This window comes from Haliotis asinina, chromosome 12, assembly GCF_037392515.1.
Source record: "Haliotis asinina isolate JCU_RB_2024 chromosome 12, JCU_Hal_asi_v2, whole genome shotgun sequence".
Lineage (NCBI taxonomy): Eukaryota > Metazoa > Mollusca > Gastropoda > Lepetellida > Haliotidae > Haliotis > Haliotis asinina.
This window is the reverse complement of record NC_090291.1, coordinates 20,043,721-20,061,553: the sequence shown is the minus strand read 5'-3', so window position 1 is coordinate 20,061,553 and position 17,833 is coordinate 20,043,721. Positions and strand designations below refer to the sequence as shown.

Genomic DNA, 17,833 nt, shown 5'->3' with positions numbered 1-17,833 from the left:
TCAAATTCCTTTGCACCGGAATGGTGTGTTCACAAATGGTTCCAGAAAGTAAAGGTAAGTAATCGTGGTATCAACTGTCTGAATCCTATTGGAATTACTTCTCTGGGTGGGGAAGGATCAGTGAGTTCACGAGCAGGCCTGTGCACCGTTTTCTGTTCTGTTGTATTAGGACAGTCAGGTCAAGACAAACCAGACTTTGTACTTCATTTGTTAATCAGACTAACACCAGCCCCTTCTACGTAAAGAAAGATGATGTTGAACATAGTGTGTTCATGTGGTCATGTTAGATTTGTTGTCAAAGAATGAAAATTACCATCTATTAATACTTACAGTTTCCCGACTTACTAAGTCAGAGAACAGGTTACGCCAAAGAGATGGGGATGCGAGTTAAACTACCAGAAGTTTAATATATCAATTCTGTCAATGATAAGAGACAGAGACGTATCTTTAATAAGAAGAGGGCAATACCGTCTCGTGAGAGACGATTTGTAATTCCTCTCTGACAAATCCTCTACCCTGTCCGTCTTGCAAGTAAAACAAATTTTGATGTCTACTCGGTATGTGGTACGTACCATACCGGATCTGTGCCACGACGTTTATCCCCTCCTTCGAGTTCACCGGGCTGGTACAGATACCTCATGGCGACCCGGTCCGGTGGTTTTTGTCTCTTTGCCACGACGCGATGGTGCAGCCTATTCGGTTTTCACAGATTTTATTCGAATGGATTCAAGTGACTTCATTGTTGATCGCCTCCACGCATGCTAAGCGCACCACCCATTCCATGGATCGTTTTTCTGGGTTGACCATCTTTCGGGCATACTTATGTCCGAACAAAACAAAAGTCCTGTTGAATCTTTTGACGACGGCTTGGCTTCGGTGAACTCCGGCCACGCCTCGACACACGTGGATGTCGTGCTTCACTAACAGCTGCTAAAAGGCTCCCATGAACTCGCGTCCAGGACCAACTTGTAACTCGGTTGGCAAGGTCAAGCGACGGCGTTTATAGATCGGTTCTGAGCGACTTGACTCAAATCTTTGCTTGCTAATGGCTCCGCTTCCTTGTAGCTACTGGCCACGTCAGGGAGTACTTGTACGTTTTGTTTCTCACCGTGTCGTGTGGGAGAAACAGTAGGTCAGCTTGATGGGTACGATTGGGTAGGCACTGTCAAACTTTCTTCTCAGGATGTATCGGGGAGCCGGCAGGTAGATTTGCCAGATGACTTGTTTTTGAAGCCAATCAAAACGCGAGTGTCTTTGGCGAGTTTCGGGATGGCAGCTGCGCATTTTCAGTAACAGTATCCACGAGGGCTGTTCTTCCCCATGATGTATGCACGCTATGGTCCATTCAATAGTCTGTCTCGACATACTGAGTGGAGGTTCGATTCCTTTATTGGGGGTCTCCCAATGCGTATAGGCAGACGGTTGGTGTAGGTATAGGTGTGGATGGAATCGTTCGCGATCCATCGTTTGGTGTTAATGGGCGACCGCGAGGTCTTGTTGAGAGTGATGCCATAGATGATGTGTTTGTTGCTTCTCAATGCGTCATGGGGTATTTGAATGTGCGTTTATCGAAGAGATTCTGTTTGAAGAGGTTGTGTTTCATCACATATTTTTTTAGCCCCTTTCGTCTTTCGTTTTTTGCCGACTTTCTTGATGGAATCTCGATGGGTCTCGAATCTCATCCACTAGGCCATGGACACGAGACGTTCTACACCCTTGAAGTCGAACCCGGATGCCTCGATCGATGGATAGCTGGAACGCTTGCACAGTTGGTTCATACCTAGCAGCTACGGCCGCTGTCACCGTGCAGTAATGATTCACGTCATCTCCTTTGGTTTCGGGGTTAATGATGGCCCATTTATCTCTCAGTCAGGATCCACCTTTGAGCGATTGGTTATTCGCTATGTTGAGATAAACGGTGTTGACCCACAGCCTCATTTCTCCAATGATTGTTGCATTGTTTGTAACGATGCATTGTTGGAGGATGCGATCGATTCCGGTTGAGTGACTTGAGTTTATCGGCGTCGATATTGGAATCGACCACCATTTTCCAGCCTGTCAGGTACTTACCTACAGTATGGGAGTTGGAGTTGGGCGTTAATGAAATCCATTCTCTATATTTTTTTCTCAAATTCGGCTTGCGCCGCCTGCAGTAGCTCCGCGGCCAAACCTTGACGTTTCCATTCCGCTTCGATTTTAGGGAGGAATTTGGAGAAGAGGTAATTGCTGCTGGAAAAGGCCATGAGGTTAACTAATGCCCCGCTGAGCATGATTGCGAGCCTGGCCATCTTTATATGTATGTATTCTTTTTTTATCTCAATATGTTTTCCCGAATGATGCCTTGCTTGACGAGCTTGCTTTGGTGGCCATTGCCAGTCCCACATCGAACACGGAAATCGAGTTTGGGTGCTGGATGCATATGTTTTGTGATCATTTTGCTCAATCGTGCGTAGCCCATGGCCAGCTTACTGACCACTGCCGTGTGATACGCATCGCTGACAAAGAATTTTCTGTCTGGGTTGGATGGTGTATATATAAAATTTAAAAAATTATAATATGATATGAGAATTTACTTCCTATTGAGGTGCCTGTTGTCAGTGCTACGAGTGTTGTTGTTGGTGCCGGTGCTGGTGCTGCCTGATTGAATTTGTACAGCAATGCGGTCACGGCGGTGATGCTTGCCGCTGCTGTGGTGTACGTGGCACATTCGCGTATTTTTCTGCTGTTTCTCCAGCTAGCCTTTTGCGATCGTCGGGGGATTCTTTTTTGGGTGATGGTCTTAATCGGTTCCTTTTCTTCTGCCGTCGGCGGTAGTTGTTATTGTTCTTGGACAGGTTCCTCCATCGGTAGTTGTTGTTCCTCCATCATTCTGTGTACTGTGGTATATATTTTTTTAAACCGGCGAGTTTTCTTCGTGATGATGGCCGGATTCAGAGAAGCCGGCCACATTGCATTTCAATGAAACATGTCGCAGCTGAAGGTGCTCAAAGTGTGGTCGATGAACGGATCATTCTCCAGGTCTTCCAACACGTACAAGCACCTTACCAGTACTGTATCATTCTGACACCGAGTCGGGCTTCGCATCACTTGTACAAGTGGCCACTTTTTGAATTTTGCTGGGAGTAAGGAGTCCACGCCAAAGTATTGTTTAGCTTTGCGGCCGACTGCCAACGCCACCAGTCTCTCCCGCTTGGTGTCATGTTTGTTTTCCGTCATTGCACTCCATCTTATAATACAGCAAAGTATTTTTAAATTTAATAAAATAACATGCTGCACAGCGATAGGAAAGTCAGATGACACGCCACGAAAACTTTGAACATGCGAGCCATAATGTGGCTTAATTTTTCTTTTGTAAAATGTTGCTTAGGTTTTCTTGAATGTTGCTCGAAGGTCGCTTGAATTTGCTTCAGCTGAATGATTCTATATACTACGGGTTTGCATGAATCATCATGATCACGTACAAATATAAATTTAATTTTCCAGCGGTTATAGCCTTCTTGGTGATTTGATGGGATTTGCTGTCGTTATTGATGCGATGCCCGCTGTCGTGCAACCAATCGTTGTCCTTGGATTGCATGTCCAACCAAAGTGTGCACTTGGTCGTCAGATATTGATTGCGCCTCAGTGGATAATTATGAGTGTCGTTCAATTTGCAAGACAACAACATGCATGCAAGAAGCAGAGGCACACACAACACCATCCAAGTGGACACAGATGGCAATGTTACTGCAGGACAGTGACATGGACGGATGCCAATACCTTGAGCAGTTTTGTCAGTCACCCCAGGCAAGACAGCAGCCTCATTGTCGCTGGACAAAATGCTCATGGACCCATTGGGTACTGATTCCAGGACGGTGCAGCTGAGGTTGTAGTATTTGAAGTATCACGTGCTGCCCGTTGTTCTAGGAAGAGGTTCGTTCGGTCGTGTCTTTAGGTCCAAACTCACCGACGGCCATGGAGATGTACATAACATTGTGGTGAAAGACATCTTTGACTGTAAAACCCAGGTCGATGCCATCTTAAACGAAGCTAGACTACTCCTGAACCTCTCAAGGACTGGGTATGTCCTTTCATGCTTTGGGGTAGTGAGTAATGGTGGTGTATGGCTGCCTTTGGTATCTTAATGGAGTGTGTTGGGAGCGATCTGACCCCGGAGAGGCACCTGGGGCACGGGAAAGGCAGACTGGCTCCCATATGTCTTCTTCAGATTGACGGATAAGTTGCAGAGGGACTGCGAGAGATCCACTGTCTGAATGTCCTCTTCAAGGCCAACAATGTCCTGTAAGACAACACAGGTGGCATTCCAAAAGTCAAATACTGTGACTTTGGTCAAGCAGGATATGGGCCTGGGGTAGGAATCTCTGGGAGAATCACTGACACGCGATACCTCTACCTGGCATCACGAGGTTCGTAATGGTGGCGTGTCTTGTCAGATGTTTATAGTGTAGAGTTTCTTTTCATGACACTGTCAAACTTGTCCCAGCAGTGAAACGATGTATGGTGGAAGACATCGGTCTCAGGATCAACACTGAGGGTTTGGCAATCATGGCCGACAAGATCTTCAACGATCACCTTGAAATATATGTGTTGGGTGAAGGTAGGATATAGATTAATCTTGAGAGAACTTGGCGACAGGGCGGCTTAATGTCAAAATAACTAGATGGGAATAGTTTCTGATGAAAATGTCTTGCATGCCAAAAAGGAATGTAGACCCAGGACACCGACTGCACGAGGCTCTTTGAATTCACGAGCAAACATTGATGTATGGAGTGAAAGCAAAGTGGCCACCTCTTGTATGGGTTTATGTTCGTTATCCAAGTCGGAGTATGAAGCAAACACAGACAGCTCCTGCTTGTCCTCTGTAAGCAGTGAAGAGTAATCTACTTCGTGCTTACTGATGTCTACCTGCCATGTACCCCCATGTCCGTCAACCCAGTATGATACAGATGATGAACTATCTAGTGATGAAAAGCAGTCTCGGAAAATACCATCCAGGAGGCCCACTAAATGCAGATGATGAACTATCTAGTGATGAAAAGCAGCCTCGGAAAATACCTTCCAGGAGGCCCACTAAACTCCATGCAGATGACGAACTATATAGTGAGGAAAAGCAGTCTCGATCACTGATCTATGACTTAAACCCGACTGTCTTACATTGCTACGTGGGCCTCAGTTCCTGGAGACGATTTACTGAGGTGGCTGCGCGCGAAACAAGAAGGGGTAAAGCCTACAGCCTAACGTTCCTTAGGGTTTGTTATCATCTGTTCGTTTACCTGAATACTCTGGAGGGATACAGTGTAGCTTTTCTTTTTCGGTGGGGTAGCTTAGTGGTTAAAACGTAAAACGTTAAATATCCGTTTCAATTCTAGACATGGATACAATCTCTGAAGCACATTTCAAATGTCCTCGTCAGTCTTGGGACATCCTGCTTCTGGAGCAGTCGAACACAGTCCTTTTCCAGAGGCGGCGGGGTAGCCTAATGGTTAAAGCGCCCGATCGTCATGTCGAAAATCCAGGTTCTATTCCCCATATGGGTATAATGTGTGACGCCTATTTAATGTTTCCAACGCACTGAATTGTGAAAAGCGACGTATAAGCAAACTCACATTCGACTTCCGTAGTCACAGAAGCGTACGTAAAATATATAAGTTGTATGTGTTTGTAAGAAATGTGTCTTTTGGATGATTGATTTTGAAAACGCTCCTTCGATCGTTTTAACAAACTGAGAACGCTTGTAGTTTTTCAATTAGAATTCAATTTCATTTTTAGTCACACTGTCCAAAGATAGCAGTACCTATTGAACTTTTGGAACTAGAGAGCTCTGGTGAGTAAATTCTACAGGTTCATCTCTCCGTTCACTTTGTCAATATTTGTCTAGACGTATAACATAGATAGCTGTTTTACTACGGCAATGAAATGGGCGTGTTTGTAAAGTTCTCTTGATAAGCTTTGACCTAATGAATATTTAATACTCAATTGATATCGCATTCTACCTACGTTAGGAATTAATCTTCTTTGATAAACCAAAATTTTCAGACAATTTACAAACAATTTACCTCCTAGAATAGTCAAACACAAAATCTATGAACGTGCCCTGGATGGGCACTCGGATGCCTAAATATGCGGAGTTGTGCGTGACATTCCCGCGCATGGTCTGCCATCACTGTTCATCTTATCATTGTGCTATGGTGCAAGGGTTTTGCTGGACGCAACCTCAGTCTTTGAAAATATGTCATTTTTATTGCGACAAAAACTCAGTTTAAACTGAATAGGGACCAGTTTCGTGAAACATTATTGTTCAAAGATTGAGGCAGATTATAGTTTAGTATAGACAATTAATGTTATTTCAACCAACGCCGAAGACCCAAGCTCGATTCCCCATGGGTGAATGGATACAATATGTGAAGTCTGGTGTCCACCGTGTTGTGTTGTGTTGCACTCATTCAGTTTTCAATGTAGTTTTCATGGATACAGAAATTTCAATCTAAATGAATAGGGACCTGACTCGTTCATTTAGGACTTCACGTTAAAAATAAATGATAATGTTCAAAGACTATGAGACACTTTATATTGTATAGACATGGCTGTCTCATACAGTGCCAGCCTAATGGTTAAAGCGTCCGCTCGTCACGCTGAAGACTCAGGTTCGATTCCTTCACATGGATGTGAAGTTCCTTTCTGGTGTCCCCCACCGCCATATTGATGGAACATTGCTAAAAGCGTCGTAAAACCATACTCACTCACTCATCCAGTGTTATTTCGATTTTTCGAAGTTTTCTTTTCATTTTATGTATAAAGCAGTTTTGATTCCAGCTCCCAGGGACTTGACATTTCATGCTTGTCAAACCAATTTCAAGAATACTAAGGAGAGTCAGCTCTCTCATAATTCAACAATGCAATATTGTTATTTGACACCGCACCCTGTAATATCCCATCCATATGACGCCGGCTGGTAAATAATCAACAAGACAAACGAGGAGCTAATATTGCAGCTCGCTCCCATGTGATGCTGCACAGTGACACGCTGTCATCCAGGGTGCCCTTGTACAAAGCGATCTTAGGGTTAAGGCAACCGTTAAACTCATATCAGGCGTGTGGCAAGCTTTTTAGTCGTGTAAGCCCTATAGATTACGAAGCTTCGTATTTAGAGAGTATTGAGGGCTTGCCCTGCCATTTTAGCAACAATCATGTGTAAGCTCGGACTTTTTTCATTATGGAACATGGAACTCCACCGTTATCCTGTATCTGTTGAGAACAACGGCGCCCAGGGCTCACATGAGGAATTTTATGGAATTGCATGTACAATATGAATACCACTCCCCCTAGTAATACTCGCTGACATATGTCATCGGCTCCTGGCCGATGATACTCATGCTGTTGATCACTTGAATGTCTTGTTCAGATTCGATTATTTGCGGACTGCCGCCATATAGGTGAAATGTTACTGAATGCGGCGTAAAACAATCAGCAATCAACTGTAGATATATGGTTATCCGGAATCCCAAGGGTTTTACTAAAACGACCACAATATGATCAACATGAACAAGTTTATTGACAGCACACTGTGTGTTGTGTCATCCATACATCACAGGAATGTTAGGTATACGTCACGTACACAAACGGTATACAAGAACAGCACATGACACTTGGGTATGTCACACATCATTAATATTTGAAACTGGAATAAATAACATTGTGACGTGTATGGGATTATGAAACAGATACAGTAATACGTCATGAAAAGATCTAGTAAATGTAAATAAAATAATATTTAACATAATGCACAATAAACATATACAGGTTCGGACATTCTGTTACAGGTTATTGTCGCTAATCAGTTACAGTAAAGGAAATTCAGTATCTTTTGTATAACCGCGCAGTCGACAACAACAGTAGCACGAAACACTGGCTCAAAACGTGCAGCACGGACTCAAGGACCAAGCGTCAGACTCCCCCGTCAGTGCAAATAGAGTCATCCGTAACACGTGGTGTCACGTAGGTATATTTTTAGATTAAACAGTATATCGTACTACGTAAATGATTATATCATGTGAAAAACCCCTGTTTAACTTCATTTGCTATCAAGTATGTCTTATTATGAAAACACATGCTAATTTCTTAGTTGATGCGTACACATGGATTGCGCACCACTTACATTCTGTGAAAGGCGTAGTAGGAACATGTGGAGAATAGGAATCTTCATGCAATATTTCGAGAAGGAAAGAAAAGCAAATATCATAGGCACACCATAGAGGGATAAAGGAATAAACGGGTGATAGTAGGGTAGAAGACATGCGTTGTTTCGACCAACGTCCAGCTTTAACATATGCCTTTCAGTTGGTTGTTAACTTTGTAATAAATATGGACCGTTGTCGAACTTCGAGATTCGCGAGTTCAATATACCAACGTTTATGACGAACCCATTTATGCCCTAATATAGTCTGTTTTGAACTGTGGAAAGGAACGTGATTTAAGTACATCTGGACTTTGTGTTAGAGCTATCTCACTGTGGAAAGGAACGTGAATTAAGTACATCTGGAATTTGTGTTAGATCTGTCTTATATGTGCACTTCATTTACATAAAAAGGTTGAAATTGTGAACGATTTGGTAACGTTAGTGTTGTAAGATATATGGTAACAAAGCTCGATACATCAGTCATCTCGATAAAATTACTGAGTTGTTATACCCGGTTGCTCAAAAGTCCGTCTTCGTCATGAAGCGCCTATTTCGTTATAACCGAGTATTCTGTACAGCCATCTTGGGTTGAGCTAGACTTTGACTGCATAGAGAGTTTTATGAATAACTGATTATTGTGATAGGATATATTGTCAACAGTTTGATGTGAGTGGGTTCAGTTAAAGCTTATTTAGCAGTCTTCAGCTTATGAAACAATTTGTCTGTTGAATATAAGAGGAAAGCTCGAAATTATTCAGATTTCAAATGTACACCACTTTGGCGAAACCTACGATGGCGGATATGATATTGAGAAATATAGACAGAAGAAGAATCTTGTAGTACCGGGATTCGAATCCACAATCGCCGGTTTCTGGCCTGCCTAAGGGAGGCAATTCTGCTCAGCGAATTTCTGCGTCTTACACGACTATAAAAGCAACACCTCAGACAAACGCGGTGTTGTCAACCGAGAGATGGCAAAGTGATACTGCATAACCAGTACAGGGTTATAAGGGCACGATCAATAGAATATGCAAGTTTTGAAAAAAAGATAAACATGTATGTATGATAGAAATAAGAGAGCTGGATTAACATCCCGAACAAATAATACCATCAGGTTTTAAAGATAAGGGAAACAGTTTGTTAAATATCCCACACACTAAGCATAAACTATCACAGGCGTTATTTTGAGGTAATTAGAAACAGATGATGGTTGAAAATATTATACCGTACACGGCCATATTTTTGTCTGTCCCAGGCATGACAAACGTTAGCTTAATTCCTGACAGACATTTACAAACAGAGATGATATTACAGCTCGTATTTTTTAAAGGTATGTAGTTGATACCTTCATGCACATGCAGTTTTGAACCCCTTTAAACCGTAGGACTGATCATCGCAAATTCTTCAGAAACTTATTAAGAAGGTTTGAATAATTTTTTTTTGGTATTAAATACATGCTATTTTTATCACGCTACACAAAAATTACCCAACAAGCTTGTTCTTTCTGAGGCAAATCCATGCACAAGTGGACGAAACCAAGGAATACACCAATTGCATTTGTTTATACTAAAATCATAACTGATGCTTGGACTTCGAATTGCAAAAAAGATGAATCATGTTTACAAAACAGTTCACAATAAGCACACCTGGCAGAATGTTAGAAATTGCCCTCTTTCCATATTTTCAGATGGAAACAACCAAATTGAAACGCAAAACGTCGTGTCATGTGAACACAGAAAATAAAGAACTGAAGTGATTTGTGAACATTCAGGCTATTCCAATAAGGGAAGAATAGGAATGAAAGGTCGGGGTGTGGCCTCTTGTGAACATTCGTGTTGGAGAACGTTATAAGACCATAGGACTGGGCTGCGAAAAACGGAAATAACTGGCAAACATCCTTCCCTAACGTTTCTATGAAGTAAACAAACAATGGCAAATTCAGTTCACACTGCCTGTACCCCTCAATCCTATATATATACACGCTATTTTCGGTCAACCTCGTTCTGAAACACACCATTACAAACAGCCTCGTTCTGAAACACGCCATTACAAACAGCCACGTTCTGAAACATGCCATTACAAACAGCCTCGGTCTGAAACATGCCATTACAAACAACCACGTTTTGCAAAAACTTACGGTAGAGAGTACAATAATTGATGAATGTGATAGTTTTCAAGTGAAAATCATATTTTACTGCAAAGAGAACGGAATGTCACCTTTCTGAATATCAAACGGCAGTTGTACAGTTACACTTAGACACACTTTCGTGCTTGTTTTTCTCAATATGACACAACACCTGATGTAAATACACACAGAAACGGATACCCTTACCTGAACATATCGTACGGTCAGAACTAATCAGTCACAAACGGAGATAAAAATTAAAGAATGTAAAGAATTAAAAATGAAACATAAACAATTAAGAACAGCGATCATGGTACATTAATTTAGAGTAAGATATATACACATTTGATAATGCTGACATTTGGCTTGTAAGTGGTCTGAAGCAATGAAACAGCATTTTACAACACGTTCTCCTCACCGATTTCCCCAAACTGACAAAGTATATCTACTTTACATGTGTGTGCAAGATGCTAGTTTCTACTACATATCACAGCAAGCAATTGTGAGCCCCGGCTACAAGACTAGTAATGTCACTGTTCTCAATGGGAATTTCAGCATAGCATCTAGTCTATGTTCCCAGCCGCCGTACTAACTAGTGCGGAATATCAAAGGTAGGCTTTCAAGCATGAATATTTATTTGAAAGTGTTAGGAAACACAAATTCCCCTTTCTAGCATCATCTAGTATACAAGGCCCCTTGAAGATGTACTGTAGGTTTTGTAAATATTCTAGTAATCCGAGTGAGTACCATTGCTTGAAACACTGAAAGACTCTGTTTCTAAGTTCAGGGCAGATGATGAATTTGGTGTTCCTCCTTCTTGGAGCCCTCTACTGTCCAGATGTCCTCTGTATGTCATGAGATCCGTGGAGCTCTTACATTTAACTCCTTCATAGATCAACATGCAACTGTTTATTGTACAGACCAAACTACTCCTTGAATTCTGTATTGTGTATGCGTCTTTTCTGGATCAAGTAATCCTTTAACCCTTCCTTCTTGAACATAAGCCTCGAAACGTGTACTGTGGGCGTTTGTAATAGATTATGCAATGCTAGAAGAACGCATAGTGTCGATGTCTTTGACAGACGAACTAATTCTTGGTTCTCATATTGACTAGACGTCCTTCATAGATTAGGTTAACATTGAACCGCACGGTGGATGGCCTTCATAGATCAAGTAATATAACTGATCTTCATGGTACATGCCATTCTTAGATCAAGCGATTCTTTGAACTCTTTGTACTGTTTAGATTTGAGTCGTAGGCTGAGGGATCATTGGAGGTCTATACATATGCGAGCAGATATCATCCGCCCAAACCAAAGTAACTATTACAATTAGAGAGTCATACAAAATCACTGTTGTATTATACATTAAACGAAGTTAGGATTCATTTCGATGATATTGGATTCCTTAAAATGCAGAATATTAATACCTCAAGCCCTGTGCCCGCACAAGCTGACCTTCAAGGCTCGACCAACCCTGAAGACCGGAGTCACATATCTTGGTAAATTCCGAAATTTGTTCATGGGCTATCACTTTCTAACTAATGCCTGGTGAATGGCGTCCAATTTGCTGTCTATTCGTCCGAGTTTTTCCTCCATGGCCTCCACCCTCGTCTTGACATCCTTCTGCTCCGTGTCCATAGTTTCAACTATTTCAAAAACATCATTTACTCCTTTGGAGATTTCTATGACACCCACAGCATTTTCTCCGACCATCGATCTCTCGTTCTTGGCGTTTCTCATGGAATGAATGGCTTTGAGAAGCTTTCCGTAGGCTCGGCGATGTTGGTAGTCCGTGACGTTTCCCTTCCGTTTGAGTCTCCACAGCATCAGCAGATTCTTGATGACGTCAGCTGCAGCGTTCTTCCTCCTCTTATCCAGCTGTATCCGTGTGACGAAATTGTGGACGTACTTCTCAGCTCTCGTCTGCTCCAGCTTCTGAGCCAAAACAGCTACCAAGAGAGCAGTGGTGCCGACCCCCATCAGACCGGTTGTAACTGCAATAAACCGCCCACAGTCGCTGTTAGGGGTTATATCGCCGTAGCCAACAGTCAGGAACGTGATAGCGATCACCCACATAGCGTTCCGGAAGTTAGTGTGTTCATGGTCGGGGTGGTAGTATCCTTCACAGGTGCGTAACGCCCAGCTGTTGATGACAAATATGATGCACATAATAGCCACTAGCATCGTGCCTGGCTTCTCCGACATAAGAGCTTTGAATACAAACACCGTGTTGATCTTGACCTTGTTGAGCGCACCGAGACTTTGAGTAGATGTGTCTGTGAGAAGTCGGCTGTGGACCACTAACAGCTTGGCTACAAGATACAGCCTCATCAGCATCAATATTGACAGCACGGCGTCTATAGACACCTCTGTTGCATGGCCCTTCGTGTCGAAATAGCCCAGGACTATTCGACCAGGGAACGGATGAATAGCGCAGACAGCGAGTTCTACGAATATCCTCACGTACGTAAGAGGCGTAACAGCAAGCCTCCAGTCGTCCAGGCCATTGTCAGTCTGGTTTATTTGGATGCCGGTGACATGGTAAGCAATAACCGCAAAAAGCAGGAAGAGAGTGCTGATTGAGATGCCGGATTTAATGACAAGAGAAGCAATTGACCGCTTACTGTAGACTTTGTTCAGGAACAACTCGGTTTCCACGAACATCAAGATTATTCCAACCATGGCTAACGTGAACTCCAGATTTACAATCATCCGACGTCTGTTGAGAAGTTTTTTTCTCCGACTTAACTTGTAGCTGATGCTGTCGAATCTCGTCACAGCTGGAGACAGAGGGCCATTGCTTGACTGACTCATGCTGTCTTCGTCTACGTATTTGGCGAACTTGCCTTTCCGTCGTCCGACCAGGGGAATTCCCGGATCTTCAATCAGTGTGTTCCCCGCCATTTTCCTCTGCAATACAAAGAAAGAAGAGTTATTTCCCTTAGAAAGCATTACACCTGGTTGAAGCAATATTCCTCTGTTGATACATAGTTTATGTCACAACTAGTTTTCCCTTACAATAAAACAAAACGCCATGATCTAGAATATAGCATATATGTCAAAACGGCAATAGATCCTCGCACCCTCGTACACCCTGAATCAGTTACATGAAGTTGGCCATATTGTTCTAAATTTGATCACTCTTGCCAGCAACGAAGCAACGGATTCTTGGAGCAGATGCTGCAGGTGACTGTGACACTCGAGCCACTGGTTGGCCTTGACAAAACGCTATACCCCATATTTAGCATGTACTTTGCCTTCCTAATACCCGCTTAATCCGCTTTTGATGACAAGCACGGGTGTTACCATTGAAAACTTACGGTTTTAAACACAGGAGATCCAAGTTTCTTAAAAGTGGTGAGTGAGTTTGGTTTTACGCCGCTTTTAGCGATAGTCCAGAAACATCACGACGGGGGACACCAGAAATGGGCTTCATTCACTGTACCAATGTAGCGTGACGAGCGAGAGCTTTAACCACTAGGCTACCCTACTATCTTAAAAGACCTCTAGGATTATCAGTCATGTCCCCAAACACACTGCCAACGTACTCAGACCTGTTGATGCTTGTTTGCACATGTCTATGTTTGGCATCCACATACAAAGGAGAACCCTCTATAACATAGCTGTACTGAGTATACGTGTTCGTTAGAAAATACACTCTAACTAAGTACCAACTACTTCAAAAAATATTTCCACACACCGTGACAAAGAAATCAGATGATTTTTTCAAGTACTGTAAATAAACAATGTGTGATAAATACAAAGAATTGTTTAAGTAGAGTAGAAAGTTCATTAACAACACTTTTAACGATCATTGCCATGTCTGAATATCGACGTCTGCTTTGTGGGGATTCCATTAGTTCACTACCTTCTTCGTTGGGACTTTATATTCTTAAACACAGACTTGGTAGCAATCAGTACAGTTTCAAATACATATGTAATTTGGCAGTCAGGTCGATATAGTCAGATGTAGTCAGCATGTATTGATGTTTACATGCTTTCCGTGTAAATAACATCGTGCTAATATGGCGGACAGCATCGATTCCAGCTGTTTAAACGTGAACAAGACTAAAAGGTTAGGCTGTTCGAGCCCAACCAGTGCAATAGGTGGACTTGCAAATGTGACCATAACTGATGAGGACAATGAGAGTGCAATGCTAACATATGCTCCAAATTAATTATGTGTGTTGGGCTGGTACCAATCACTCGGGGTGCTTAGGTACATGATTGTAATATTGTCATGACGTTATCGATACATGATATCGTGCGTCGAATTATCGATATCAATAAAAGAATTGAAAGTGCTATAATTTTATAGACGATATGTCCTGAAATTTGATTAACACTGATCTAGTAATAGGTGTGTTTATAATGAATGTCTACTTGTGCTGTTTACTGGTGAACTGGTTTGTCTGTCGGGTACTACCGAGACAGAATAAACAGTACAGGATGATGTCTCACATAATAGGAACACATTAAAGTGATGTGTACTTTAAATGCACAATGCCATTTAGAAAGTGGTCATATGTAACATGTTACATCTGGGATTCGCTTTCTCAGTACAGTTGCTGTTACTTTTGTTGGGTTACTTTTATCAGAGGGGTACACAAAGTCCGTAGTCCAGACTACCAGTTGTATTGTAAACACGACAATATCACATGAGAAGACACGAGCAACCCTGTCGTGAAAGGTGCTGAAGTCGGTGTGTAGAGTTACACCCCCTAGGCGTGCCAGAGACCTATAGTTCTGGGTTCAATTCCCTGTTTGCCCCGATTGTTTGTCACATGATTGTTTGTCACTTGATTGTTTGTCACATGTTTGTCACTAACTGATAAATGTCTGATACTTGTCTCACTTTGGACTGTTCGTCTATATCAAGCTGACAAAATGTGATCTATCTCACTCACTCAGTCACTCACTCGTGTCTGACCCAAACACATTGTGTCTGATATCATGTTCAGGACACGAATATGCAAAATCAGATGGACAACGTTTGTTTGACATAGCTACATATGTATAATAAAACTCTATGACCGCTTGGGGACGTGAGTAGCCCAGTGGTTAAAGCAGTCTCTCGTCACGCTGAAGATCAGGGTTCGATTCCCCCAGCCGTGATATTGCTGGATTATTGGAACAAGTGGCGTAAGACCCAACCACTCGCTCACTATGACCACCTACATTTCCACATTTTGATATGACATTTTTGTCAATTTTGTTATGACAAGTGACAGACAGTTTATTATCTGAAACTCCACAGTGCGAATGACGCATGCAGGATTATTTCGGTTTTCATTCTGTTTTTTTTTCACTTGATCGCCCAACGACTCATTGATGCTTTTGGGTTTGGACTCCAATTAACGCGCTTGTTCGGTGCTATATTCTTGACAACAAAATCAACCAATCTCGTGACATCACGAAACCCCTGTCGATATTTCCCGTACGGGGCAAAGGTGCAATTCTTGCCAAACCATCTCTATGGCTTGTGATTAGGGGATTGTACTGGGGAACTTGATAAATACTGTCTGCATTCTAAATCCTGGTAGGACTGTTCCTCGACAATAGGTATTGCGTTGGTCTATGGGGTGTATAATAATTAATATTTCTGCTCTTACGAACTCGCACAAATACACGAATCTCTGAAAATTGTATTTCCTCGAAGTGACTTACACGGCATTTCTACTGAAAAGAACAACTTTTTGGACGAATGCTTCATCGGGGCCGAATTCTACGATTTACGTGACCCTATCGGGGATTTATAACTGCACCGATTCTCATTGTAATAGGACAAAGAAAGTCTACGAGATCTGAATGATGCTTCCTTTCAGGTACTGAGAGTGTCCTGTGGACAAATCGATCGTTGCGTTCTTGCCACAGTACCGTTAACCCTCTTGGGATCATGTTTAATTAAAACATTCCCGATTCGCAGAGTCAAAAAACCTAGAAACAAACAAGACATCACTTTGGCTTGATTACAAAAACAGCATCGTCACGACGTAATGTTTAGTTGCACAAAAGGCTATGTCGATCTTAGGGACCATATCAAAACTCCCAGTAACCTATTGTGAAAAATCTGAAGGATTGAGTTTGGTTTGTCAGTGAGTTTGGTTTTATGACACTTTTAGCAATATTCCAGAAATATGACGACGGAAATCACACCAGAAATGGGCTTTACACATTGCACGTGAAACATATTTTGCCAACCATTAACGTATAAGTGCAGAGACGCTCCCTCAGCCTGTTGAAGTTTTCGGAATCATAGAGGGTTGTAATGGTTGTTAGGCAACAGATTGTTTGTAATGGTTGTTGCAATATTTGCGACCTCTGTCTTTTGACGACTTCACGCTTTAACGGCTGGGTTACCACACCTCATGGTTGAAAAATGCACAAACATTACTTTCTTTATTGCTTACAAACACTAGTCTCGATAGTAATACTCAAGCCGAAACATATAACTATGTAACATAGTTACATATAACTGTGGGGTCGAGGCATAGAATCTATCCCTAAAACCATTAGACATCGTGTTGACTGCCGGGTTGATGCTTGTTTTTAGGCCTAGCTATAGAGTGGCTGACCACGGTCAGCGGGCATCAACAACTGAGGAGTAGGGCAACTGTTAGGCCTGACAGTTATTGCTGGACAGCAAGGTTTGGTCTATAAATGCTTGCGGTGTCTCATACATCTCTCTCTCTCTCTCTCTCTCTCTCTCTCTCTCTCTCTCTCTCTCTCTCACACACACACACACACACACACACACACACACTTGCTCAACTGGTCACGAACACCTACGCATCCGAACTGAAGACAGGAAACAGGCGTTAGTGCAATTAACCCATATAGTGATCTTTACCAGTCATGGTTTATCGATAGCAACATGGATGTAGGTTTTAAGATTTGTGGCCATTTTATCGAAGTACATTTTCCGCTTTACAAGACAACCGATTTCTGGCTCCCACGCATGTTATTTCACATAGAAACATTTTGGTGTTGGAGTTACCGCTGTCTCGAAATAGAAGGCCGACCACAGCGTACTCCCTGATTAGTCGGCATTTCGCGGTTGCGTCTAACCCAGTACAACTCGAAGTATTTACATACGTCACTACCACTTCGACACAATGATGTGTGCCTGTATACAGCTACTAAAACATTCTTTGAGCTACCCCTATGGCTAGCACACACTCGACATAACGAAACACATGCGCGTTGTTAACTAATACGAGTGTATTTAAAAGCATTATGTATATTCTTCCATACCGGGTTCCCTACAAAATCCTGGTCCTATAATACAAACACTCGGTTAAGCAAAGAAATCTTTTAAGAAAGTAGTAAATCTTAACCTACTTGACTTAACATAGCAGTTTCTTCTAAACATTGTTACCTGAAGATTTTGCATTTAGACAGGTAATAAGGACATTTGTTTCTTCTCCCCCAAGACATTTTTTTCTCGATGATCGACTGCGCTTGTCGTCCAAGGCGACTGAATGGGTCAAGTGAACACTGGCTTGTGAATTAGTTGTTTGCTCGGTATCA

The 17,833-nt window shown here is 42.3% G+C and overlaps 1 protein-coding gene and 1 pseudogene across 2 annotated transcripts in view; one reads left to right on the top strand and one right to left on the bottom strand.

The window, feature by feature from the left end:
* The first annotated feature begins 3,669 nt into the window (after positions 1 to 3,669).
* On the top strand, positions 3,670 to 6,608 carry LOC137257426 (uncharacterized; annotated as a pseudogene).
* Positions 6,609 to 7,530: 922 nt separating this feature from the next.
* Positions 7,531 to 17,833, bottom strand: part of LOC137258004 (small conductance calcium-activated potassium channel protein 2-like) — a 66,890-nt gene continuing 56,587 nt past the window's right edge. For both annotated transcript variants that reach the window (XM_067795536.1, XM_067795537.1), the window contains exon 2: positions 7,531 to 13,213. In XM_067795536.1, the coding sequence (XP_067651637.1) occupies positions 11,831 to 13,213 (1,383 nt within the window). In that variant the 3' untranslated portion in view covers positions 7,531 to 11,830. The remainder of the gene's footprint in view (positions 13,214 to 17,833) is intronic.